This window comes from Pleurodeles waltl, chromosome 12 (assembly GCF_031143425.1).
Source record: "Pleurodeles waltl isolate 20211129_DDA chromosome 12, aPleWal1.hap1.20221129, whole genome shotgun sequence".
Lineage (NCBI taxonomy): Eukaryota > Metazoa > Chordata > Amphibia > Caudata > Salamandridae > Pleurodeles > Pleurodeles waltl.
In genome coordinates this window covers 242,774,844-242,802,390 of record NC_090451.1, presented here as the reverse complement: position 1 = coordinate 242,802,390, position 27,547 = coordinate 242,774,844, and the positions used below count along the sequence as shown (strand labels likewise).

Here is a 27,547-nt window from a genome sequence, read left to right as displayed (position 1 = left end):
AGGCCTACTCAGCACATCAGAAGAGGAGTCCCACGTCGCTAAAGCAACAGAGAAGGGACTGTGCTTGGCAGGAAGAAGTGCTGGGGGTTTGGCCTACATGGAGTGTGAAGAACCCTTGGAGCAGGAGCAAACAAGCCTTGGTAGCTGCAAGGGTTGCACTGCACAGGGGTACTGACCTGCAACGAGAGGTAAGGGCTTACCGTCTCCCAAGTTGGACAGCTGGCAGAGAGGACCGAGGGGACCACTCCAGACCACCAACTGTGATGCAGGATCCACGCAGTTCCGGAGGAGAGCAGATCCACGCAGCCGGTCGCCATTGCAGTTGATGCCTGCAGATGCAGGGGAGTGACTCCTTCACTCCAAGGGACATTCCTTTTTACTTCTTGGTGCAGGCTGGAGTCATGTCGACCTCAGAGGATGCCAGGGAAATGTTGCAGTTGCTCGAAGAAACCAGAGAAACAATGTAGCAAGGGGGAGTCGTTGCTGGAGTTGCAGATTGTTTGTTCCTGAAGAGTCTAATTGTGGTTCCAATGGGCAGAAGATGAACTAAATGACGCAGAGGAGCCCTGGTGGAATCTTCCATGTGGAATCTGAGGACCCACCCAAGAGAGAGGCCATAAATGGCCCAGGAAGGGGGACTGGTCACATAGCATGGTGACCACCTATCAGGAGGGGGCTGTGATATCACCTGCCTGACCTGGCCACTCAGATGCTCCCAGGGGGCTCTGCCCATCTTGGATTCAAGATGGCAGAATAAAGTGGCCACCTGGAGGAGCTCTGGGCACTAGCCCTGGGGTGGTGATGGACAGGGGAGTGGTCACTCTCCTTTCCTTTGTCCAGTATTGTACAACAGCAGGGACCCGGGGTCCCTGGACTGGTGCAAACTAGTTTATGCTAGGATGGCACCAAATGCGCCCTTCAAAGCATACCGGTGGCTTGGGGAGGTTACCCCGCTCAAGCCATGTAACACCTATTCCCAAGGGAGAGGGTGTTACTGCCGTCTCCCACCGGAAATCCTTTGTTCTGCCTTTCCCTGCCTGAACTGCTCATGCAACAGGAGGGCAGAAACCTTTCTGAGAGGTGGCAGCAGCTTGCCCGAAAAACCCCAGAAGTCTGGTAGGAGCAATGCTGGGAGTCTTCTAAAGAGCCCTCAGAGTGCATGGAATTATACAACCGATTCTGGCAAGAGTATTGGGGCATGATTTCAACATATTTGATACCACACATGCCCAGGTTCAGAGTTAGCATTATGTAGCTGGACACACGTTTAGTGACCTGTGTCCAGTACACGAGTAACATGGCTTACCCACACTTACGAAGTCCAGTGCAATGGAACTGGAGTCCTCATGCAGGGGTGCCCTCACATACAGGTACCTGCACCCTTCCCTCTGGACTAGGAGGACCTACCACAGGGGTGACTTACAGTGACCTAGTGCAGTGACCTGTAGTGAAAGGGTGCATGCAACTTTTCATGAAGGCTGCAATGGCAGGCCTTCAGACACATTTTGTATGGACTCCCATGGGTGGCACAATACATGCTACAGCCCATGGAGAACGGCTGGTGCCCCAATTCCCTGGGTATCTAAGTACCGTATACTAGGGACTTATATGGGGGCACCAGTATGCCAACTGTGGGGTGTGCAAAGTCCTAAGCAACCAAATTTAGAGGGAGAGAGCACAGTCACTGGGGTCCTGGTTAGCAGGATCCCAGTGAAAACAGTTCAAGCATACTGATAGCAGGCAAAAAGTGGGGGTAACCATGCCAAACAGAGGGTGCTTTCCTACACCTAGACTCTGAATACATTGTTCTTCTTGACAGCAAATCTCCAAGAAGTTTGAAAAGGGACAAAGAACTGTTTGTGCATATTGGATGAGTACCGATTTCAGACTGCTTTTCAGCTCCTCTGATGTTTATTTGTTTTTTTTACTGTTTGTCACTATCTACCAGCTGAGAGCTTCCTTCTTCCCTTCGCAGCGCTGCCTGTTTTTTGCTCCAAAGGAATATAGTAAATACCTTAACACACTACAGCAGCTACATCGCAGTATCCCACCCCCCCCCCCCAATTTGTTCGCACGGTGTTCCAGTTTTTCACATTTTGTACACTATTTAATTTAATTATGTGTTTCTTAAGGGATGAGTGGCTCAGGTGCACTTTGATGAAGCATTCTTTACACACACAATTACTGAGACGTTTTGGATGCTGTGCTTGCCTGGGTTTGTGTTGGTTACCATTGTAGGGATGGTATAATTAGATCATTTAAATGCATTATACTTATTATATGTATCTGTGAATATGATTTGAGATGATGCTTATGTTGATTCCCAGCACAGCATAATCTTTTGGATACTGAGGCCATTTAGAGTCTCCTGAATACGCTACTACATAGCTGCATATTGCTTGGGGAATATATATGGTTACTATGTTAGATGTATAACTGAAATTTGCTTCATGTATTACTTATAATTTTGGAAACTGAACTATCTGCTCGGGACCATTGCTTTTATAATGCATTAAGTCTCATGTGAATTTACTGAATGTGGAATACCATTTATTGACATTAGTCTGTTATGTGTAGCATGTCCTTATATATGTAACATCATGCGGGGGCACAAGTCACACTTCTGGTCATGCCAAGGTAAGAACACATGCAACATACTCTCAACAATGCCATCACAAAGCTAAAAGCATCATCATTTTTCCCATGCCATCACAAGCATGCATGAGTGCTCTAATCCATGCCATTTTGAGGATGCATGCACCATGCTCTCACCCTTGTCATTTTAAGAATGGCAACAGATTATCAGATTTCCAAAGACTAATGCAAAGACTAATGCAGTTAAGCTAAAGGAAAATGTTACTTACTCTCCAAGCACCTGTTCATAGAGTATAGTGCTGTGGATTCACATGTTCTGCATACTCCTTCCATTTAGGGTTGAGCTCAAATGTTTGTAGGTTGTTTTCTTCGAAGAAATGAAATGTAAATTTATACGGCGCAACTTATCACCCATGAGGGTCTCAAGGCACTGTCCATGGCAAAGGGAGGTTAAATGATATGCCCAAAATCACAGGATGTTACGCCAAGGCTCGAACCCAGACCTCCAGTTCCTGAGGCGGTCACTCTGACCACTGCGCTACATCCTCTCACTGAAAGAAAGAAGTCTTTCAAGTCAAGAGATAGGCTGTGACTCATCCCTTACACAACAATGTGAATGGGCAGAGACTCCATGTTGGGTTCCTTTGCACACAGGGGGTGAGAATGTGTAGAAAGTGGCGAGTGAGCACAGCATGGCAGATTATGCATTTTGTGCAGTGTGAACCAGCTGATAAGAGATCTACAATCAACACAGTCTTTTGAGGAGGACAGTGGGTGCATGTGATGCAGTCATGTAGTTGCCTTACTGAGCAGACTGATGACGTCCTGTAGGGTAGTGGTGTGGAAATGTTTTGACAGGATGTATTTGTAGGAAGGCCTCAGGTCTAATATAGGCCTGAATAAGCTTTGTTTTTTTGTGGATGAAAAAGTACAGAGAGTAGACTCCTTTTTTCCGGCTGATGTAAGGCACTCTCTGTAGTGCTATTTTCTGAAGACACACGTGCACCTCTTCGTTAAGAGATTTTTTTCTGCTGACAAAGTGTCTGCGGAGTGGGATGTTGGAAGGGGTTCTGAGAAGTTCTAGATGTATCCATGGCTAACCACCACTAAACCCTCAGTCTTACGTGATTTCATCCCAGTGAGAGAGAAAATCTTGTATTCTCCCCCAACAGGTGCTGTGTTGTTGTGGGGGAGGTGGGTCCAGCCACTGCTCAAAGGTGGAAGCACCTTTACTGGAGCCATCTCTGACCTTAACTCTATTGTTGCCCCAATATGTACTCCTGCCAGCCTGCTGGTGGAGGGTTTGCTGCCTTCTCTGCTCTGACTGTGGCTCTTCATCTGAAGTCGCCTGTGGCCTTGTCTCCTCCCCTGGACTGCTGTTTGCGAAAGGGTCCTCAATTGTTCAGTGTGCCCATTTAACGTGTGATCGGTGTCCATTTTATTTCAAGTATCTTGACAACCTGGGGCCTGAAGAGATACTGCTCTCCATCAAACAGTAGTTTGAGGAGATGCTGCTGGACCTTGGGTTTGACATTCAAAGCCAAGCGTGACGTCTTAGGATGCTGATGCCTCTAGAGCAGGGGTCTCCAACCTTTATGTAATAAGAACAACATCTGCTCAATGGAAATAATCATGAGTTACTAGCATTGCAATAATGATTGCATCAGTCAAGATTACATTAGTGGCCACCCCATGCAAGATTAGCAGCAGTAATCATGTCAGGGTACTGGGGAGGGTTTCCATTTCTAATGTCAAAAAGGCTTTGTCAATTTGAAATTCCTCTACATGGGTAATGCATAACAACCACAGCTGAAATGCCCTTGGCACCAAGGTAATAATATGAGCAAAGAGCCTCCCAGTGCCTCAAAATCCATGACTCAAATGTCAACTTTAAGTATATTTTGTAAATTCTACCATTTTTGTCCAAACATCAGCATAAGAGCTCTGTAACTAAACACATTTTCATCTTGCATACATGGTTTTCAATGATGGTATACATATATTATTTTAACCAAACAAAGGCTTCTAATTTCATAAGCTGGGCTGTAGACAGGAAAGCTACTTACTGGTAGATGGAGAGCTACCAGTAGCTCATGAGCTACTCATTGGAGAAGCCTGTTCTAGCAGTTATGTCCATGACTTAGAGCACACAACGAATATTGGCATTCAAGATGGTCTTACACCTTGAACGCAATTTTCTTCCCTTTCATGTACTCCTCTGGAAGAAGTTTTACCCGTTCCATATCTCAACCGCCCCACCCCTGCACCTTCCCACCCAATGGAACATTTGAAAAGAAGAAGCTCGGAAGGCTTTGTGCCAATGCATGGCTTCCCCTACAACTACCCTTTTGTCTGCTGCGTTGATTTATTTTCTTTCCTTGTTGGGCAGGGGGACCTGTAGCTTGGGCAGAAGCCTTCTTACAGGCAGTATGCACTACCAAGAAGTCAGGAGGAAACTCAATCTTAATGTACGTAGGGTTGGCATGGGGAGGGTTTTTATTTCATTTTCTACCCTAGGTATCACTACCCTAGCCTGGACTGGTTCCCTGAAGTTGGCCAGGGTAGATTCAAGGATGCCATTAAGCATGGGTAAAAACTGCATGCATATTCAGAATCTTAGAGTCTCCACAAGGAAGTTCTCTTTCTCCTCAACAATGTACATGTAAACCTTGTGATATGCTGCAGCTCTCTGATGGACCATGGTATTGTCAGGCAGGGATGGCCTAAATGGGTAGTTGTCTAAGTCAGGATCACCAGAGGGTCAACAATATATTCTTCCAGTGCTGGTCATACGGGTCAATTGAGACACATGGACTGCCTATGTATGAAAAGGTACACATGAACCCCTCAGGTGACTGTTGGAGGCAGGAGAGGTGGGGAGCGTGGTGGTGGAATTAATGGCAGAAGTGGGTAAGACAGAGAAGGAGGTGGAACAAATAGAAAAGCTCTTGTGCCACTATCCTTATTATTATTCTGTGCTGGCTCTGGGGGACCTCGGGGGAGGGTTCCCCTTCAAATGCAAGCCTTCTCAAGAAATCTGTTGAATTCAGTGGTGGTGGTTTTGCTGCGATCTTCCCAGTGAGAGGGTGGATGATGAGATTCTTCTGCCTAGCATTGGGCTCCTCCTGTAGTTTTTACAGGATCTACACTGCAGAATCTTTGGAATCAACTGTTGATAAAGCTTTAGGCATTGACATGCCTTCGGTGTTAACAGGATTTTAAATGTCGATGGGATCTTTTAGTACTGGCTTTTAGTGGTACCTTTGGCAGGAGATTCTGGTTTGAGCCTGGATGCTTGACACCCTTGGTCTTTGTTTGATGACTCCTGGTATTCAGTGCAGTGTCAAAGTCCTTTTTGACGTGCTTTGATGCACTTGAGGAAACCACCTTTGCAGTGGATTTTGCTTGGGCAACTGGGATTCAGGTTGGGCTCCTCACCTTCTTTGGCAGTGAAGGAGATATTGTTCTCCAAAGATGTACGGGATCTCGAAGGCTGTCTTTTGGTGCATCTTGCAATATGGCTGGTGCTTTATCTTTGGTACATTAGGGCCTTATTCGAGCGGAAGGCAAGTCAGGGCACACAGATCATCGGAAGAAAGGCACAGATTGCAGATGTCGTGATGATCTGACCACAGATATTTGGAATTGCACTGGGGCAGATGTTGAAAAGGTATCCATCCCATCACCCCTTTCTGGCCTACATTCTCTGGAGTCCAAGTTAGAAGGAGGAGATAGGGTCCCGAAAGGGCTTGAGAAGACCTTTGGCATCCGGACCGTAACATCAATCATTAGTTGTTGGTCCTCCAAACATGTCAGCTGACGAAACGTGGCGGAAAGTCGCCAAGGCGTTCTGGTTTTTACAATGCATCAATTTTAAAATCCACCATGTAGGCCTGAAAATGTGTTGAAATCACAACAAACTCTGAGCCCTTTTGGTGTACGCCTGACCCAGATGGCAGAAGAACAATGAACTAACATAGAGTTGGTGACCATGTGTATTGTGCACTAAGGAAGGTGTCACAATACATCTTGAAAAACTTTAAATATATATGACAGAAGCATGCAGAGCAAGTATATCTACAGCCAAACAAGCTTCAAACACATTGTACTGTGGAAACATTAATGGGTGTGTCCCAGCGTCGAGTCTCATAACTTAAAGAAATAAAAGTATCTGATTGCAAAACTCACAGTGGGCAGTAAATGCTGTATGCCATCTTTTGGTATTCAAGCAAAATATGACTATTGATGTGACAATGTACCTGTAGGTAATGTGTGCGGAACTTGTCATCACGTATCAGGCGGAAGGTGAAATTGCGGAACTCCTGATAACACTGTCCCACTTTCCAGAGGTCATGTGGTGCCTGCAAAAATATAAATAGAGTAGTAAGTCTAGTGTGGTAGGACTGGATGTATGGGGAAATTAAATACGATCAAAATTAAACAGTCAAGTCCAGCAAAGAACAAGCTATATTGTGTGTGAGCTGGAAGGAACAGGAAGGCCTAGTGATGGAAAAAATGACAGATTGGATTCCATAGATGTAAAATCAAATTATGCAAATGCATTCCTGACAGAATAAATTAATGAAACAGACTGGAGAAGGCACCTGAACAAGAATGGATAATTTCTGCTATACGGTGGTTACTTAAGAACTGGATGGTGATCATTTGAATCTTGTTCATTGGGAAGTTTCTTCTTGACAATTACTAGATGAACAGGCTGTCTTATGACTGCCAAGATCAGGATGAATTTGAGACCCTGGTCAGCCAACAATGGCAGCCTCCTGTGGAATGAAGGTGTAGGGCACATTACTGATTTGAAATCAAGATTGCAAGGCACTACACAGAGCCACTTTATTGCACATACCTGCAAGCACCGCACCCTCTCAAAGTGTCAAGACACCATCTTTGCATCTTTGAATATGAATCCTTGGGACAGCTAGACCTTCAGCAGGAGTTGGGGACCATGATGTATACTCTCCTGGAATGTTACTGGTTTAAACCACAAAATTAAGTGGGGAGCAGTGAAGCAATATGGTAGGAGACACACTCCAGATGCCCTCGTTCACCAGGAGACACATCTCACAGGCCCTAGATGTGGGTTCTTTGGACGGCATGGGAACATAAGGTTTTTCATGCTCTATGTGAGTAGCCATCCTATTAGGAAGGACCTTCCCACTTGCAGTCACAGTGATAAGGACGGACCCCAGGGGTGGGTTTGTAAGGGTATCCAGCATATTAGAGGGACACAAATAGATGTTTGTTGGTGTACATGCCCTCTGGGCTCTTAGAGAACACTCTATAATGGGTCTCTCAGGAACTGGTAGACTCCCTTCAGAGTTTCACACTGCTGGGAGGAGACTTTAACTCTATGATGGATCCGCTGTTGGATGTGCTCAGCACAATATCCACCACTAGACGGAAGCCCTCATCATGTGGTCGACCGGAGTGGCCTGGACAGACACCTGGCCCAAGTACAATGGTGAGGTGAAATAGTACATTTACTACTCTTTGCAACACCATTCCACTGCATAAATTGATTATATATGTCCCAGCAATAGACACCAGGGAAATAGTGCAAGTCTGCATCTCCAGTTGAGTTTGTCAGACAATTCCCCCATGGAGCTCATGGTTTGTGGCACAGACAGAGGGTCAGGAGGCCTTTGGAGATTGAACACCTGGCGGCTATGTGGTGATCATGCTGCAGACCAATTCAGGGAGCCCATCATTGAATACTTTCAACTTAGCTCACTCTTGAGTCCCTCCGCTTTGACATTATGTGAAGTGTTAAAAGTGGTAATCCAGAGCAGGGCCTATTGTACGTTCAGGGCAAAGATAGAGATAGAAGCCAGGCAATGATTTCCCTGGAGAGTGAGATTCAGGACTCAGAGTTGCTGTTTGCCGATTCCTCCACGGAGGAAGAAATCCTTTGATAACTTTCATGCTAGATCTACTTTGAGGCACACACTGAACTTGTCTCACTGCGTGGCTGCTTTCTCAACACAGAATTAATGAATGGGGAGATAAAGTGGGAAGAATGTTACACTAGTTGGCAAACCAGGAGGTGGTGGTGCAAATGTCCTGTATATAAGAGTAACAAATCACTCAAGCGGATGCCTATGTAAAATAAAAAATGAAGGATAAACCCATGGAGGGTACAGCCAGAAATGATACTGCAAGATTAGAAGTATTCCGGGAAGTGCATATTAGGGGGGTGTGTAACTGTTACATGACGTAGATAATTAGTCAATGTTTTGGTTTATCCTGTGGTTGCAAATTGAACAATTTGTATCATATTTTGAAAATAAAACCAATAAATATAAAAAAAAAAAAAAAAAAAAAAAGAGTAACAAATCACATGGGAAATTGCAGTGGCCTCTGCACGTTACTAAAAGATTGTATTCTGGTGGTGCCCACCTGCAGATAGAGCTTGACTGCCCAATACTGCCCCTGCCTCACTGTTATCTCTGTGGCGGAATGCTTCTAGCTGGACCATTCCATCACCCAAGAAGAGATCCAACAGGCGAGATCTGAAATGCCCTAGGGCAAAACACCTTGTCCAAATTTCCCTGGAATACTTTAAGAAATGTGCATCTCTTCTAATACCAAACCTGCTTTGAAGAAGGCCATTGGGTAGGCTTCCTTCCCTACAACTTGAGGAATGCCACTATTGCAGTGATATTAAAATAAGAAAAACTCTCACAGGATTGTAACTCCTATCACCTGATATCACTTATAAATATAGAAATGAAGATACTGTCCAGGGCCTTGGCAAACAGACTGTCCACAGTGATATGCTCTCTCCTCTATGGTGACTAAACAGTTTAAGTGTTGCTTTGGCCTTGAGTGCAAGAACAAAAAGGAGACTCCACTAATATTGGCAGACTTTGAAATAGCCTTTGATGCATTGCATTGGCCATTTGAATACCCAATACTGCAGAGGCTTGCTTTGGCCCCTACTTTTGGAGGTAGGTGCAAATGCGCTACACCAATCCATGTGAAAGCGTTAGGGCATGTGTGAGGATTAGGGTCAACACAGTTGTGTCTCCACTCTTCAAACTAGAGCGCAGCACCCATCAGGTGAATCCACTCTCCCCCCTCCTTCTATTTGCCAGAGTTATGGAACCCCTAGCTAACTGGATCCATCTTGATGCATAGTTGAGTAGTTTGTGCTAGGGGATGATCAGGAATATTAGGTCTCACTGTACGCAGATGACATCCTGCTATACATGCAGCACCCCTGTATCCTTGCACAGAATAACACGGAGTCAATTCCTCTGGGCTGAGAGTCAGTTGGGACAAAACAATATACTTCCCTGTACACAGAGCCCGGAGCAAGGGCATGCAGCACCTCCCACTCAAGGTAGTGTACAGCCATTTTAGATATTTTGGAATGTGGGTTAACAGAAACCTAGAGAAGGTTAGAGAGTTAAACACTGCTCCACTCCTCAGACAAATGAATTAGGAGTTGGAGAGCTAGGCAGCTGAACATCATGAGGTGTGGTTTCCTTTTCAAGATGTTTTTCCTGCCCAGGTTCCTATACAATATACAGAATATCTCCTTTGCCCTGCCACCAGAATACTTTCAAAACCTGGAGTCACTTCTGCATCGATTCCTATGGCGAGGGTGGATACCGTGGGTCTTCCTGGTAAAATGCACACAGCTACTATGTGATGGGGGTCTGGAGAGTCCAAACATTCAAACCTTCTGCTGGGCCACACAACTTGTGCCGCTTAATGACTAGCTCTATGGCAACAGGCCTGATACAATGGTTATGTTGGACCTCCTGGAACCGTACAGAATAATTTTTGTTCTACGGAACCAAACTTCCCCATGTGCTCCCCTCTGTCACGAGAATGCCTTTACAATGCTACAGCACGGCGATCTGGACCACTGGATGGGAGAGGTATTTTACGAATGAGACACCTCTCTGGTGAGTAGTGTGGCTGACATAGGTGGAGCATCTAGGGCAATTCAGGGCACGGGACCTCATTGGGGTATCCAAGTTGGGGAATGTGTGGGCTTCAAGTCAATTCAAATCACTTGAACAACTTTCAAATTTGTGATTTTCAAGTACCACTTCTTTTGGTCTTTACCGGTATGCCACCACACTTTAGGGTCTTATAAAGAGAAATTGGGAGAGGTGCTGGAATCTAATCACCTACAGTTCAACTTAAGATTGAACACTTGGATGGGAAGGTATTTCTAGACCATACAGATCCTTAATTGTAAATGTGCCAGAGGTGTTTGCTAACCTGCAAATGATTTGGGAGGATGACACTGGGGAACTGAATGATGAGGAATGGATGCTGGCTTGAATGGTCACTTGAACCCGGACGATCTTGGCCGGGTTCAGGCTTATTCTGTTACATAGAATCTACTACTATCCTGCCAGGCTTTGGCAGCTAGGGAGGGCCCCACAGCCCAGCATGCCTGAAGTGTGGACACCCCACTAGTACACTTATACACGTTATTTGTGACTGGTCGATAATTGCACAATATTGGGAAAACATACGTTGGTCCTTCGCAGAGGCCAATGGTCAGCACATCACCTTAGACCCAAGATGGCTCTACTAAGAGTTATGGAGGATTGGGGAGGACTGGTGAGGGCCCGCTCTCTGGTGGGTGTAGGGGTTGTAGTAGCCAAAAAGACAAAGGGGGTGATTCTGATTCTGGCGGGCGAATTCCGCCCCCATTATACCGCTCCGCGGTCAGAAGACCGCGGAGGGTATTATGAGTTTTTCCCTGGGCTGGCGGGCGGTCTCCAAAAGACCGCCCGCCAGCCCAGGGAAACTCCCTTCCCACGAGGATGCCGGCTCGTAATCGAGCCGGCGGAGTGGGAAGGTGCGACGGGTGCAGTGGCAAGAAATACTTTGCGGGGCCCTCTTACGGGGGCCCCTGCTGTGCCCATGCCATTGGCATGGGCACGGCAGGGGCCCCCAGGGGCCCCGCGACCCCCCCTACCGCCATCCTGTTCATGGCGGCTTTCCCGCCATGAACAGGATGGCGGTAGGGGGGGTCAGAATCCTCATGGCTGCGGAGCGCGCTCCGCAGCCATGGAGGATTCAAACGAGCAGCGGAAAGTCAGCGGGAGACCGCTGACTTTCCGCTTCTGACCGCGGCTGAACCGCCGCGGTCAGAATGCTCGTTGGAGCACCGCCAGCCTGTTGGCGGTGCTCCCGTGGTCGGTGGCCCTGGCGGCCACCGGCCGCCAGGGTCAGAATGACCCCCAAAGCCATGAGGTGGGAGGAGAAAGATGCCCCAACAAAAGCTTATTGGTTTAGGGGCATGGACTAATGCTCTGTTGCCGAAGAGACAGTCTACAAAACATGGAGCTGTACCAAGAAATATTTGCGCATCTGGGGGCTTTGGCATAATCATTATTGTTGGGGGAGAGCAAGAGACGGATAGTTTTTCCAACCTGACTGAGCTGAAGAAATTGCCCCTGGGAGTAGTTAGGTTAGTCCACTATGATTAAAATTGCATTGCGCTGTTACACATGAATTGACACTCTATTGAAATGTGAGTTGACTGTTGCGGTGTTCATACTGAAAATCCCATAAAATGATTTATTTAAAAAAAGATAGCAAGGCATCTATTTGGTGGAGTGGGAGTTGGTTGCTGGTGTTAGATTCAGTGAGTTCCTCAGCAAATCTTCAGCCACATGGTTCTGTCAACTAGCTTCCTGGAGGAAAATGGGTTCAGAGTCCAACCCTACTGGAGCGGTCTTTCACAGCCCTTTTAAACTCCCATGGGGGTCCTGTTTCAGACAGGAATACTGTAAGTTAACTGCATACAAGAATAAAAATTACATTAAAAGAAAACCATATAAAACCATATAATTCAATAAAGGAAGAAAATATGTGCTAGCAGCATACAATGAAAATATAATTTTCCAAGACCTGACATCTATAATTATACAATTTTGGGCACACTGCTAATCTTGTGCTTGGAAAAATTCAAATGTGTGTGTTAAGATCTAAGAAATTTGATCCATATACAAAAATAAAAACAGATCAAGATTCACCAAGTGGGATAATCACCTTGGAATGAATTACTCGTTTTTTTAATAGTATTTTTTAAAAGAGTACTTATCTCTGCAAAGCAGCTTTAACATATATATATATATATATATATATATATATATATATATATATATATATATATATATATATATATATATATATATATAACTTATTATTATTATTATTTTTTTACAACTCATTCAGGGCTCCGCAATGGCTGCTCACCTTGTAACCCTCAGGAATTAACTATGTGCCTTAGGAAAAGAAGCTGGAATTTGTCTCAAAATGTGACTTTAAAGACAATTCCACCCATTTCTCTTGCTTCATTATATTGGATTTGCAACAGAAATAAACACTATGTTTCATGACACAAGACAGCAAAATAGACTTACCGCAAAGGGATCTTATGGCAGCACCTCAGGGAAATGATTGTCCGGTGCCTTCAGGGTGTATAGCGGGCAGCGCAACTGTACTATAGGGAACAGGCCAATATAATAACATGGCTCGTGCAATGCAAACATTATTGCTTTTGTAAACGAAGTGACATCCTGGGTTCCTCCTTACATAGAAATTGAGATACACTTGATGCCTGGAGGGACAATCTGACATCCACATGCTAGGCAACTATTTAGATGTCACAAACTGTGATTCCCTAAAGTTGTGGGTTTGAGACTGCTAAAAGTTCTACAAAACTCATTTTAGGAGTCAGTAAAGTATTGCCAATTCCTAAGATGGGTTTAGAAATGGAGAACAAAATGCAATTTGATTGTGGCTTGTTGTGGGTGTCCATTTCAAATTGCAAATCCCATCCATATGTATTAATAGATTTCAACCGTAATAAGGGTTGCAAACCATTGAAACGTTAAGGACCCCAAAGATGGGAGGGTAACTGATTCACAAAAGGGAATCCCCATTGTGAATTGGGGTAAATGATTCAGCAGGAGTAGGCAGTGGTTTAGGAGACCACTGACAACTCTCTCTGAAACGTTTAAAAAAGAAAACATTGTTTTAAGCAGCCCTGTTTCCTTTAGGAAAATTAGACTACTTAAAAAATGTTTTCTTTATTTAAAATCAATCAGAGGAGTATGGTAGTCAGCTGACACTTGAAGATCACCACCCCTGTGACTGAACAATCAGAATGAGTCACAATTTATGACTACAAGAAAAGAAGCTGTATTTTGTCTCAAGATGTGGCTTTGAAGACAATTCCACCCATTCCTCTTGCTTTATTACATTGGATTTGCAACAGAAATAAACACTGTTTATCATGACACAAGACAGCAAAATAGACTCCTACCGCAAAGGGATCTTCTGGCAGCACCACAGGGAAAAAATTGTCCAGTACCTTCAGGATGTCTAGCGGGCAACGCATTTTCTCAAACATATCTAGCACCAGCTGAAAACATGAACAAATTGGTATCCTCAGAAAAACTGTACTACAGGGAGCAGGCCAATGTAATAACATGGATGATGCGATGCAAAGGTTATTGCTTTCCTAATCAAAGTGAATAGTACATAGAAATTGAGCTACATTTGTTGCCTGGAGGGGGAATCTGGCACCCACATGCTAGGCACTGTATGTGGCCATATGGATCTGTCTTATTTTAGAACTTCCTTGTTTCTAGGAAAACAATTGGATCAACAGGAGAAACCCCAAATAAAGCTTAATCAAATGTTGGACTCTAACATGGGATATTTCCCAGTAAGCCCAGTGGCTCGCTGAATCTTCTCCATGCCCCAGATGCCTGTCACAGCAGTTTGCTACCACTCTCTCACACCCTCTTACCTTCCCTTTTAAGCCAGCACAGAGCTTGGCATGGTGTCTGTAAAATACCAGATCCGGCACCTGCTGATGAACTATCTGAAGGAACTCCAGCACCTTTCCAAAGTGTTCTGTGTCACGTCTCTTCACAACAGCCCAAACGGCTGCAGCGACAAGTCGAACATTCAGGGAATTATCCTCTAGAATTGTATCAGAATCTGGGTGGAAACAAAAATGCATGGCTGTGAAGAACAATGAAGTATACAAACTACATATTTTAAAACATCTATACCGTTAGGCTTTCAGGTCGTAAATGTCTTTAGAGAACCCTTATACAAATGAAAATCCCACAGCAAACTCCTTCAATGCAGGCCAAGCAGATGCCTTTATTATATTTTGAATTACCACTTCAGAGCTGCATCACAACCACACACATGAAGAATTGGGCCTAATAGCCAATTTGCTGGCATCTGTTTCTGATCTCCCTCACAACAATTGTTCATCACTAAATTCCAGTCCAAAATGGACACTGTGCCTATTAAAACACCCATCATCTTTTAACCATAGGCAATTCAATTCCACCAAGGAATCACTCTCCTCCCAAAGACTGAGACTTCAATCCAACACTGAACCATCACACAGACCTTATTCCTCTACCTTCTAAACCTTTAGATATCTTCCAAGATAGAGATTCTTCTTATTTCACTGTTAGGGGAGCCCTCCCAGCATCTGTAGATATCACTCTGACAGGTAATGATTCCAACAACCAATAATCATCACATCTATGAGCACCCTCCTCTCTAAGGTAAGTGTTGCCCTGGCAGCTAACCTCTCTTATAAATATTTAAACAGTGGACGTGGACAGGCTACTTATAAATCCAGATTGTAATACAACACAATTCCGCATTATTTTTCTTATCTAAAGAGGAAAATATCAGGAATCTGATTGGAAGTGAGCCACAGCTGTTGTCTTTGAACCTTTCAAAATCAATCTTAAATAACTTCACTGACAAGAATATAACTGATTCTAGTTTCATTGGTTCTGCTTTGAAATATGGCTCACCTCTTGACCTATCAAGAGGCAATGATCAATAGGCCTGTTGCTCCGACTAGACACAGAACCTGCATGCCTCCTCTTTCTAAAGTGCTTAAGGTATTTCTTGGGAAGAACAGTGTCCCTACAGTTTTCAAAGTAACATTGGCTTTACCCTTTTGAAAAAGATAGTAGTTATCTGAATTATATAGGTTAAGGTCTGACTGTTTCTTTACTAGGTGTCAGCTAAGATTCTAGCAAATCAAGTAGTTTCCAACTCTACACATACTTGGAGAACAATAATCTCACCAGACGATGCCCATTAAGGCTCCTGCTGCAGTATGAAACTGTTGCCGTAGTAGCTGCAGTAAATTACCTCAGACTAAAAGCTATTGTCAACAGTATCTGGGCACTAATTCAAATAGATCTGTTAGTGGTATTTCACACTCATGATCACTGGATTCTGATTTCCAGCCTTTGAAAATCAGTATTCATTGCCTGGCACTCAGTTGCTTCAGAGTGTATTTGACAAACCTCACAAAACAGGTCTCCATCCTCCTGTGCTTATGACTTTTCTATACTTCCATTGAAGTCCCTTTCACTTTAAAAGATGTATTGCCCCTATGGCCAACCTCACCCACTCTCCAGTAAATCTGTTTTAGACCTATGCCCACAACACTCGCATCCTTTTCTATCTTTAGGGTGTGAGTGACACTGACAACGATCTCCAACGCGGTCTATTGAAGGTCAGAGAATAGATGGGAGCATCCTGTCTCAAGCTCTACTTAGAGAAAAAAGGAGCACTGGTTGTGGGTGGAACCAAAATGTTTGGCGCTTAGGAAATTTGCTCACTGAGATGCACCCTTGCACAACTACAAATAAAGGGCTGAAAACCTTTGCCTCTTTTCTCCAGCTAAAGAATGAAGTGCCAAATGTACTAAACTATTTAGATGTCGCAAACTGTGATTCCCCAAATTTGTGGGTTTGCGACTACTAAAAATGTCTACCAGACCCATTTTAGGAGTCATTAAAGTTTCACCAATTCCTAAAATGGGTTTAGAAATGAAGTGCAATTTGATTGTGGCTTGTTGTGGGTGTCACTTTCAAATTGTAATACCTATACATATGTATTAGCATATTTCAACCGTTATAACAATTGCAAACCATTGAAATGTTACTGAACCCCAAGATGGGAAAGTAACAGATTTACAAAAGGGAGTCTCCTTTGTGCGTTTGGGTAAATGTTTCAGCAGAAGTATGCAGTGGTTTAGGAGACCACTGACAACTCTCACTGAAACTTAAAAGAAAACATTTTTAAGCAGCCCTGTTTCCTTTAAGAAAAAATTAGATTAAACAATATTTTCTTTATTTAAAAGCAATCACAGGAATATGGTAATTAGCTGGCCCCTTAAGATCACCACCCCTGTGACTGCGAACAATCAGAGTGAGTCACAATTTATGACTATATAATTAAGATTAATTAGGTAGATAGGACTGCAACTCACTCCGATTCCTTATTTTGTGATCTGAAATATTAGATCATAGGTCTGTTTGCAAAATAAGTTGCTGAACGCAAAATGTAGGGTGGCAAATCGCAATGGCTTTTTGGGGCCAGAAAGTGTGTACATCTGTCTCCAAATTTCTTCTTCACTTTCTGCTTGCACATTTTAGTTGATTAAACTATGTACAGTTGTGCCTTATCTCTCCAATAAAGGATCCAGGGGACTGTAGCAGTTCTAGTTAGATCTATATGAGACTTTAATCATACTGTCTACTTAGGATTGTCAACTCCTCAAAAAAACTGCTTGCAGATTGTACAAAATATTTTGACTCTAGGGTCCTTTGCCTGGTACACCAAATTTTCCATTGGAAATCTCTTAGATTTCTACAAAACCGTTTAGGCTTGTGGTACCTCCAGGCTGTTGGTTCAGCCAACTATTTCCTTCTGGAAGGTCTTCATTGAAGGAGTACCAAGAAGGGTGGTAGAACATTTTCTGCAAAAAGCCTCACTTTCAGAACCCCAGAAAATGCCCAAACTGCCCTCCTTTTGTACGCAAGGGAAGACTCACCTGTTCCATTTCATGGTACCAGTTTCTGGTGCTTTCACCCTGTCAGTATCCTCATGAAAAAAACAAATTAACAATTCACATCACCAGATAAGAGATGTTGTGTATCTTTCTCTAGCCCCCGAGTGGCATGAAGAAGGTAGCCAACAACTAAGGTGTTCACCAACAATGCTTGGTATTTGCTTAGTATTTCATCACTGAAGTAGAGTTGTCATTGTTTTAGTAAACTGTATACCAAAGATGATATTACTCTTTTCAGTCTACTCCCAAATGTTATGAATATATGGGCAATCAACTAGCACATGAGATGAATAAGCATCAAATGAGCCATACCGATGATAGATGGAAGAAGCCTGCAACCCCGTTAAGGTTCTTTTGGAAAATAACATTTTGCATTCATAAATTACCATGTTTTGCATTTCACAAGGAATTAAGAAAGGTTACACTCAAAACTTCCGTAAAAATCGGAAATCAACTAATAATACTAAGTGGTAATGTGATTACCACAGCTGGCCATCACCACTAGGTTTTGGCATAAAATGAGGCCATAGTCGCCCCTTTACTAAATACATTACAATAATATGCATGGTTCCATAACAATACAGATGTTGTCGGGGAAAAGAGATAACACAGGGGATTATTTTTAATCTTTATAGAAATATTTAGTTTTAAAAATTAGACACTGGTTCTTATAAAGTAAACTTGAAGTCTAGCAATAGTCCTAAAATAGGATAGGTGACAACATAGCATCCCAAACAAAATAAATTACAGGGAACGGCTCTGGGAACACTGTTGCTGTCTTATCCTATATTGTTCACAGTCAGAGGATGAAGCACAACATAAAACCCCAAACTTCTTAGGTTACCCTCATTTGGGGGACTCACCCTCAATGAACTCATCTTCACCCTCCAAACAAGGGAAATATATCCCCTAGGCTTCAATGGAATCAACCCCGCCACTAAAAACACTTCATTCGTATTACCTCCAAAAAACGATTTGATCTCCACAAAATTGAACGAAATCGATCTCCAAAATGCCTTCTTGGGAGACTCCAACATTTCATAAGTATGAAAAAACAAATAAAAATATTTTACAGAAGGAAACAATGAGATGCTAAGGTGGTGCCTTATGGGCTGTTTCAAGGCAATGCCACCCTGAGGGCAAAATGATAATATGCGTTCCCTAAACCATGTATTTTTCACAAAACATTTTAGCGCCTGTTATTTTCAAATTGGAGTGGGACATGAATATATATTTAATGAAATATTTGCAATGAAAGTACTCGAGTGGCTGTATTTCTGCAGGCACCTCAGCCATGTCCTACTAGATTCAGTTCCCACTGAACTCCAGCTGTAATGCAGCAGATCTTCTATTGGTAAAGGGAGTAGAGCTATGGAACACATGCCAAGTAATATTGCTCCTGCTCCCTGACTCCTCATCACAGCGACTATATAATAATGATGTATAGGGAAATGGGAGGAAGATATTGTTAGAGAGTGAAAGGATTAACCCAGGACTGATTATGAAGGGCAAAGCGCAATTAATTGCAAGAGGACTGGGCAGTCAACGACCAAAGATCAGGAAACAAGCAGAGTGGAGAAGAAGAAGGGAAAATACCATCACTGAGATACTGGAAACGAATGAAGGAACCTATGAGGGTAATGATTGGTCAGTAATGATTGTGAACATGAATAGATGAACATTGATTAATGGTGATGCCAGAATCTTGTATCAGTAGAAGTTGTATGGTTTCTAAAATAACCGAAAACCAATAAAATGTTTAAATAAATATGTATATATTTTGATACTGCATGTGGACAGGATGAACTCACCCTTTGAAAATGCGCAAAATGCATTTTCACTATTTTGTACATTAGCAAAAGGCCTAAGCAATTAACTAAAGTGTGTACAAATAATAGTACATCAATTTGGGCAACGATTTATGTTATACTGAAGTTACATTTATAAATAGACTCATACCTCTGACAAAGCGCATTAGTGGACATGCAACACGCTACACTTCAGGAGCGTGCCTGGTTGGAAATCTTTTAAATTGCAAGTTTGGCCCCTGTGCAAACGGTTCTGGTGTCATGTTTGTTGCTCTTCTCCAGATTTAATTTGCTAGACATAAGCGTCTACTTAGCAGAAAAGTATGGGATACCACACATATGCTTTACATCAAGGTATTGTTATTATGTTAATTTACTGAACTACCCTTAACTCACATTATTCTGTATACCATGTTGTATTACATCTACCCCCTTATCCTTGGCTCTGCTCTAGCCTTCATTCATTGAAAACTGAAATGCAAATGTTGCTCGGCAAATTATGCAAATACAAAACTCAGTGAACACCTTGGTGAATACTTAACAGCTCTACGCTAATTGACATTTGCTTTTAACACTGTCAGTGCTAAATATTTTCTAAAATAGATCACCTCTGTACATTTCTTCCTGAAAAACATGCTTGTTTAACCAACTATCGTCTGTCACCACTTCACCTCTCAGGGTCTCATTACGAGTTCAGCAGTTGAACCACCCGAACTCCAATACGGAGGTGGGGAGGCGGCAGTCAAGCCAGTGGCCAGTATTATGATGTTTCTACCAGGCTGATTGGCGGAAACAGTGCAGTGGCATGCCATTGCACACCGCACCCTCGGAATGCACACTGACTGCCATAGCAGACAGTGCCCATTCCGAGGATACTGATAGGGGGCCCCTGCACTGCCCACAACATGGCCATGAGCAGTGCAGGCACCCTAACCCCCCCCCCCCCAGTCCCAACTCTCCTTTCTGCCAGCCTTTTCATGGCGGAAAGGTAAAGTCGTGATCAGCACGGCACCACTTTGGCTGACCACTATTTTCACTGCCACCAGCCTATCAGGGTCCCTAATCCCAGCGGTGGCAGCGGTATCCTGGCGGTCCAACCAACGGGATTGTAATCTGTTGGTCAGACCACCACAGCGAGCTTGTCAGTCTTAATCATCAGGCCCTAAGTCTCTACTCTCAGCATCAGGGGTTACCTCTTACATCTGCTCCAAGATCACAATGCACTCCTTCTTACAAGCTCCTAGTTGTTCTTCATACTTCTCAAAGCTTTCCTTTAAATATCATGAAATAATTCCCCTTTTCACCAACCTTACCCACATAACTAATCCCTACCTAAGACAGAAAACTCCTCATGTGCACCCTCTAACCTTTTCAGCCGTCAAGCCATCAAGCCTCTTGCCCTTGACACAAACTGGGTTGGGGCATTTCAACCATAACTCTGCATCAAGAATGGGCCCTAGATAAGGCTGTACCTAAACAGGTTGAAGATGGGACTTGGAGAAGTTCAGAGTGAAACCCAGCATGTGAAGGAGGTTCAATGTCAACTGGATGTGATGTTTGCACTCTTGTAAGGTGCTGTCTTTGATGAGCCAGTCGTCTAGATAGGGGAACACATGGATGATCTCCCTCTGAGGTGTGTGGAAACTACTGCTAAACACTTTGTGCAGACTCTGGGAGCAGTAGTGACCCTGAAAGGCAGGACCTTGAACTGGTAATATTTGCCTGCAATTACAAACATTCTATATTTCGGTGTGCAGGGGGGATTGGAATATGAAAGTAGGCGTCCTTTAGATCTAGGGCTGTCATAAAGTTGCCTTTCTGTAGAAGTGAAATAACATCCTGAAGTGTAAACATGTGAAAGTGTTCTGACAGGATGTGTTTGTTTAATGGTCTGAGGTTGAGAATAGGCCTTAGAGAACCGTCCTTTTTGGGAATCAGGTAGGGAGTTTACTCCTGTCCCTTGGTGTTGTAGGAGAACCGGGTCCATATCCCCTCTGAGAAGGGATTGGACCTCTTGTTTTTTTAGAAGGGTTAGGTGTTCCAGAGATAGCCTGTGACTGGGAATATTGGGAGGAGTGATGGTGAGCTCCAGACAGTAACAATGTTGGATAATGGAGAGAATCCATTGATCCGTGGTGATATTGTCCCATTATAAATACAAATGTTGTAGTCTTCCCCCAACAGGTGGTAAATGAGCAGGGGGAAAAGGGAGGTAGTCACTGCTTTGCAGTGGAGAAGAGCCGCATGGAGCTGAGTACTTTCCTCGTCCCTTATTAGTGGTACCTCTATAGGAGTCTCTGTTGAAGACCCTTGAATAGGTGGTTTGAGGATTGGAGTCTGGAGTGGGATGTAGACGCCTCAGACAAGGTGGGTTTGAACAAACCTCTAAACCCGGGGTAACTTAAAGTGCCTCTGTGTGGGAAACTGAGGGGCACCCATAGCTTTTGCTGAGTTCGTGTCCTTTTTCACCTTCTCAAGGGTAGTGTCCACTTAAGGCCAAAAGTTGCTCTTTGTCGAAGGACATGCTTGCTGGACCTCTGGTTTAAAACCAGAGAACTGCAGCCAAGCGTGCATTCGGAGATGGACACTAGTGTTGATCTTGCGTGCAGCTGTGTAAACGGCATACAGGGCACAGAAAATAGAATTATTAGAGATTGTCTACCCCTCAGCAACTATTTGATGTCCTCTTTTCCAGTGCTGTTCTGGTAAGAGCTGGAGGAGCTCCTCCATTTCGTCCAGGTGAGCCCAGTCGTATGTGGCCAACAATACTTGTGAGTTGGCTATACGCCAATAATTAGCTGCCTGTGCAGCAATCCATTTGCCCGCAGCATACATTTTCTTACTCTCCTTTTCAGGAGGCAGAGTGTCCCCAGTGGCCTGGCTGTTAGCACGTTTCCCAGCTGTGGTAGCTTCAATTGAGTCGGGGATGACCTGAGACCTAATTTATATAGGGTCAGGGGGAGCAGATTTGTACTTTTTATCAACTCTGGAGAAAAACGTACTTCCAGGTGAAGGGTCCTGCGCCTTTGTCAGGAAACATCAGTCAAAAAATGGTCCCTACAGTCTGTCAAGCATACCTAAATCATGCATAGTGGTAAAACTACACAGTGCACACTGCAGGCGTCGGGGATCTGCCTCATCAGTCACTATGCAGGGGGAACCTCACCTTTAATCACACATTCATCAAGGTGCAGGCCCTGCTGTAGCACCTTTCACATTTCTTCCATAGTTCTGCCACTAGCCAAGGACCCTTCACCTAGAAGTAAGTTTTTCTACAGGCAGATATCCCCTTTTTGGAGTGAGGCCTCCATAACTGGACCAGATCCATTTGCGGATTTGGACACCCAGCCCCACCCTTGCAAGAACCAGCTGTAGAAAGGGCCAGTGAACTCAGTCAAATGCCTTCTTGGAAGCGACTGATAATAGGAACGCAGGGGTTGGACAGCGAGTAGTCTTATCGACAAGGTGCAAAAACTGTTTGGTGTTGTCGCTGCAGTTTCACTTGGGAATTAATCCAGCATGCTCTGGGTCTTAGAAGCCCATGTATAGACCCAATTGGGCAGCCAATATGCTGTTAAAAATCTTAGCGTCCACATTAAGCAGTGTAATATGCCTATAAGAGGTGCAGAGAGTAGGGACTTTTCGGAGTTTGGGTATGATTGTGATGATGGCAGCCCTCATAGCATTGATAAGGGTACCCTGCTCCCCAAAGGAATTATAAAAGCGAGTGAGAATGGGCGGGTTGTTTGGCAAATGTTTTAAAGAAATTGCCCATGAGCCCATCCTGCCCTGGTGCCTTATCCAGTTTAAGTCCTGCTATAGAATTGGGAACTTCTTCCTCCTTTATGTTCTGTTCCAGACAGAGGGTGTCCCCGGCTGGCAAACAGGTTAGTGGCACCTGTGCTACATAGTCGGCGCCACCAGATTTAATTGCTCCGCTGAGTAAAGATCGGCATAGAAGCAACCGAACTCGGCTGCTTTGCCATCATCTTGACACGCATGGCCCGTGCTGTCATTGCACCCCCCCCCCTCCACATAGTATTTTTGTTTAGTGCAGAAAAGGACATATTCTGCTGTGTCCATGTCCAGGGCTTGAATTTGTTGCCTGGCTAAAGTTAATTGGTGCCACACCGTGTGGGCACCGAATTGTGTGTGCATAATCTCTAAGGCTTTCACCTTTTCTCCCAGCGCGGTGCATCTGTCCTACCTGTCTTTGTTGGGTTTTGCGGCTATAGCTATAAATGTACCCCTCACTACCGCCTTACGGGTGCCCCAAAATAACAACACCATAGACCCCAGAATGCCACTGGTGGTGACATTGGTGTGGATAGTGTCTAATTTTTCATAGGGTGGTCCTGTGTGTTAACATGTTGGGGTTGAGACGCCACATGGACGGAGGTGGGCGTGGGCCAGGCGTACATAATGTAATCAAGACTGAGGAATGGTCTGAAAGCGCTGATGCCTTATTTTTTATATGTAGTGTAGCTGTCAAAACCTGAGGGGTGACTAGAAAGTGGTCTATTCTAGCATATGTTTGATATGCCACTGAAAAAAAAGTGTAGCCTCTCATAGTGGGGTTCTGGAATATCCACACATCAGTCAACCCCACTTCTTTTAGTAATTGCAGCCCCTTTGCTGTGTAGGCCCCTGCTTGACTCGTCCTGTGGGCCGATTGGTCTAAAGAGCAACTTAGACCAGGTTGAATTCCCCTCGTATAAGAACATCTGCATAAGGAGTAGTCAATACACACCCATTCGCCTGCTGTATGAAGTCCTCTGGGCACTCGTTGGGGCGTAGATGTTGGCCACAATAAAGACGTGTCTAAGGCGAGAAGTCTGCCTGTCAGTTCTGACTGCATCTGGAGCACCTGACCCTGAATGTCTGTCACTAACAGAATTGATACTCCAGCTTTTTTCTCTGGCCCAGAGGAAAAATACTGCCTATTGGACCGTCGAGGTTTCAGACAACTCCAACCTCATTGAAGAAGGTGGGTCTCTTGCAGCAGACATATATTGCAGTTGGAGTCTTTCAACATGGCAAAAAGAGCGAGTCGTTTCACTGGTATGTTATGCCCTCGTACATTCAAGCTTAGTAGTATGATCATGGAGTTATATTTTGAGGTAATCACGCAGTAAACTGGCACATGTGGCAACATACAGAGTGCCCCCAGCACCACGCCACACATGCCAGCCCTTGTGGAGTAGACATCGAAGTGCCGTGATCATCGAGCAGAGGATAAGTAGGTTTAAAATAAAATTGTGGGGGGGCAATTGCTTTGTTGCCAATCTGGGTCTGTGACATCCATGTTGCAGGCATAGGAACAAGGGTGAGTGTACAACAGGATGCTAGAGCCCCACCACATTGTAGCTAAATAATAGTGTAGGAAGTGGCAAGTAAGGAATCCCTCATTCGGCTTTCCATCAAAGGAAGGGGTGTAGAAGGTACACTTTAACAATAGAGGGGGATCTGCAGAGCAAACAGCCAGTGATGATGGCATTCGTAGCTCCAGCGTATTAGGCAGAGTCTGGATCCGAAGAATATCCCTGCTGATGGAGTTGCTGTAGTAGGGTTGATCTCTCTCTGCAGGTTGGGGCAGTTGAAGGTTTGCTGTTTTGTTATTGAGCTGGGGGGAGGGATTAGTGGGGAGCGTGCTTCCTGCACCAGCCACTGGGGGGCGAGGTGTGCCGCAACTCCGATTGGCGGGTGCCCTCTCATATGCTCTTTAACCCCAGGTTGTGCTTCCTCAAGGCTGCGAGCCTATGGGTGTCATTATTACAAGGAAAGATGAGGTGGAACGGGTGCCCCACTTGTATCTGACTCTTTTGTCTCAGAGGGAAGTTGTAGCTGGCTTCAGTGCCCTATGATGTTGTAAGGTGATGATGGACAAATCTTGGTAAAGCCATATCTTGTTTTCTTCAAAAGTGACCGAGCCTGGTCTTTCACCGTGGATATAATAGCTTCTTTCTGACGGTAGTGGTGCAAACAGGTCAGAATATCTGAGTGGGGGGGACATGCCAGGGGCAAAAGAGGGGCGGCCCGTCCTGTGTGTGCGATCCAGAAGGACTTCTTTGTCCACAAGGTCCAACACAATATGATGAAAGAGTCAAAAACAATCCTTCAGACGTCCGGAGTCTGCCTGAAGTGGGACTCCCTTAATGGGGATATTAGATCTGTGCGGTCTATTATCTAGATCCTCAAGATGAAATTGGAGGTCTGCATTTTTATCGCGCAAGTCTGCCACTGGTAAGCATAGAGTTCTTCCTCCTTCACATCACTGCTCTGCTCCAGGGCATTGATCCGCTGGCCCATATCTCCCATCTAGCGTCCGACTTCCTTAATATCCATTGCTACCTCCTGCTTTAAGGCTGCAATCTCGCAATGCAGTGCATGAAAAAGGCTCTCCGTTAATTTGCGCATGGCTGGTGCGTCATTATCCAGCTGGCCTTCTGTTTCAGTGATGGAAAGTGATCTTGGAATTGGCGATGGCCCTCTGGCTTGGTCCGCCTTTTTTTGTGGCAGACTTTAACAACATGTCCTTAAGGGTAGTGTCTTTTTTGCTCCGCTGTGCAGCCATACTGGCGTCTATCCCACACCCTAGGGGAGCAGTCTGCGATTGCAAGGGACAGGGTTCACTTGCAGTCTTCTCCTGGGATGCTCCCGATCGGAGATTTCTCTGTGGTTATGGTGCAAAAATGAGATCACAGCAAGAGGTAAGCACTCATATCCCAGTGTTTGTGGAAGGTATATGCTTTAGCCGCTGCATATGTCTCTCATGCATCCCCACACGTCAGCCCACCACCGTTGTGTGGGGTTCTGCTCCACTATTTATGATTGCTCCTCTGTACCTGCTGCTGCTCCTCGCGGTCATCAGGCCACCAGGGTTCTCCATAGTCGGCAGGATCTAGGCAGTCGCCTCAATGTCTCTTTACTCGCATCACACCTTTGGGGGCCACCAAGGCACTACACGGGCAAACCCGCTCTGTCACAGCTTGCTTACCCTGGGCCCATGCTTGTTGGGGCTCTCCTCTGAGGTCTTCTCTCTTCTTCACAGGACGTAGAGAGCTACAGTGTCGCTATGAGGAGAAGCATGCTTCTCAGTCCACTGCCAGGACTATCCTGAGGCTTTCCACCTCGACCGCAGGCCAACCACGCCTCACCTTAGCCCCCATCTTGATAGAGCGTGCGGCTCAGCAGCCACCAGAAAAACTGGTAATTGGTTGCTGATGCTGCAATCTTCAGGGATCTCTGCTGCCAGCAAGGCCCAGGTAGTTACTCCCAGACTGCATAGCTCGCGCCACACCCCCAGGGCACCCAGGACGCAGAATGGGCCAACTCACCTCAAGGAAGGCCACCAGCTCCTACTGTGTAAGTCGCGGGTCACCCCACTTTCACCTTCTCCACTCTTAAAGGGCACTGGATGCCACTGCATCTCAGTGGGGAAAGGTGTGTACCCTAGCCCACTACTGGCACTGATCAGAGGCCAGTTACTCCAACTGCAGGCAATCATACCCCATTGCGGCTGCCATTTTGGAAAACGCTCATTGGATAGCAGCTGCCAAAATGCCCGGCCTGCGGTCGCTGCGACTTCAGGGAATTAATTATGGTACTCTGCTACTCTACGACTGTCACCCTCCACAATCCATGCGATGAGTGGGATGGGAGACATCTATAACCATGTGCTTATGTTCTGGTGCGCAGATCTCCGTAAAGGGACTCCTATAGGGCGCCTTTTTGGACATACCCCATCTTCATATAAATTAGATCAATCCTTCACTGTCTCTGTGTGGTCATCTCTGTTTCAACTTACATGCTCTATGTGGAGACCTGAAAGATTCAGCACTGAGCCCACTCATCATCTCTCTATAAAGACCAAGGGGGTCATTACAACATTGGCGGTAAAAGGTGCCTACCGCCGTGCAGAAGACACCGCCGCGGCCGCGGAATTCCGCCACAGCTATTATGACACACATCTTGGAATCCGCCGAAATTCAGACACCCACACAACACCGCCACACCAAAGGTCAGTGATAAACTGGCAGAAACAAATCCTCCACCTCCACGTCAACAGAAACACGCCCATGCTATCACGACCCACGAATCCATGCGGCGGTCTTGCAACCACGGTATTCCATTGGCGGTACACACAGCCGCGCTCAAAATACACACACATCTCCAAAACACCGCCACATTGGACAATTCCAAATACACACACCTGACACACATACAAACACCACTCCCA

The 27,547-nt window shown here is 45.0% G+C and overlaps 1 protein-coding gene and 1 long non-coding RNA gene across 2 annotated transcripts in view; one reads left to right on the top strand and one right to left on the bottom strand.

The window, feature by feature from the left end:
• LOC138268061 (uncharacterized) overlaps positions 1 to 27,547 on the bottom strand; it is a 219,960-nt gene that overhangs the window by 111,917 nt on the left and 80,496 nt on the right. The window contains exons 3-5 of the mRNA XM_069217419.1: positions 14,405 to 14,598; positions 13,916 to 14,014; positions 6,855 to 6,956 (exon numbers count right to left, since the gene is read on the bottom strand). Coding sequence (XP_069073520.1) covers positions 6,855 to 6,956; positions 13,916 to 14,014; positions 14,405 to 14,598 — 395 coding nt within the window. The remainder of the gene's footprint in view (positions 1 to 6,854; positions 6,957 to 13,915; positions 14,015 to 14,404; positions 14,599 to 27,547) is intronic.
• LOC138268063 (uncharacterized) overlaps positions 1 to 27,547 on the top strand; it is a 540,881-nt gene that overhangs the window by 471,632 nt on the left and 41,702 nt on the right. The window lies entirely within an intron of this gene.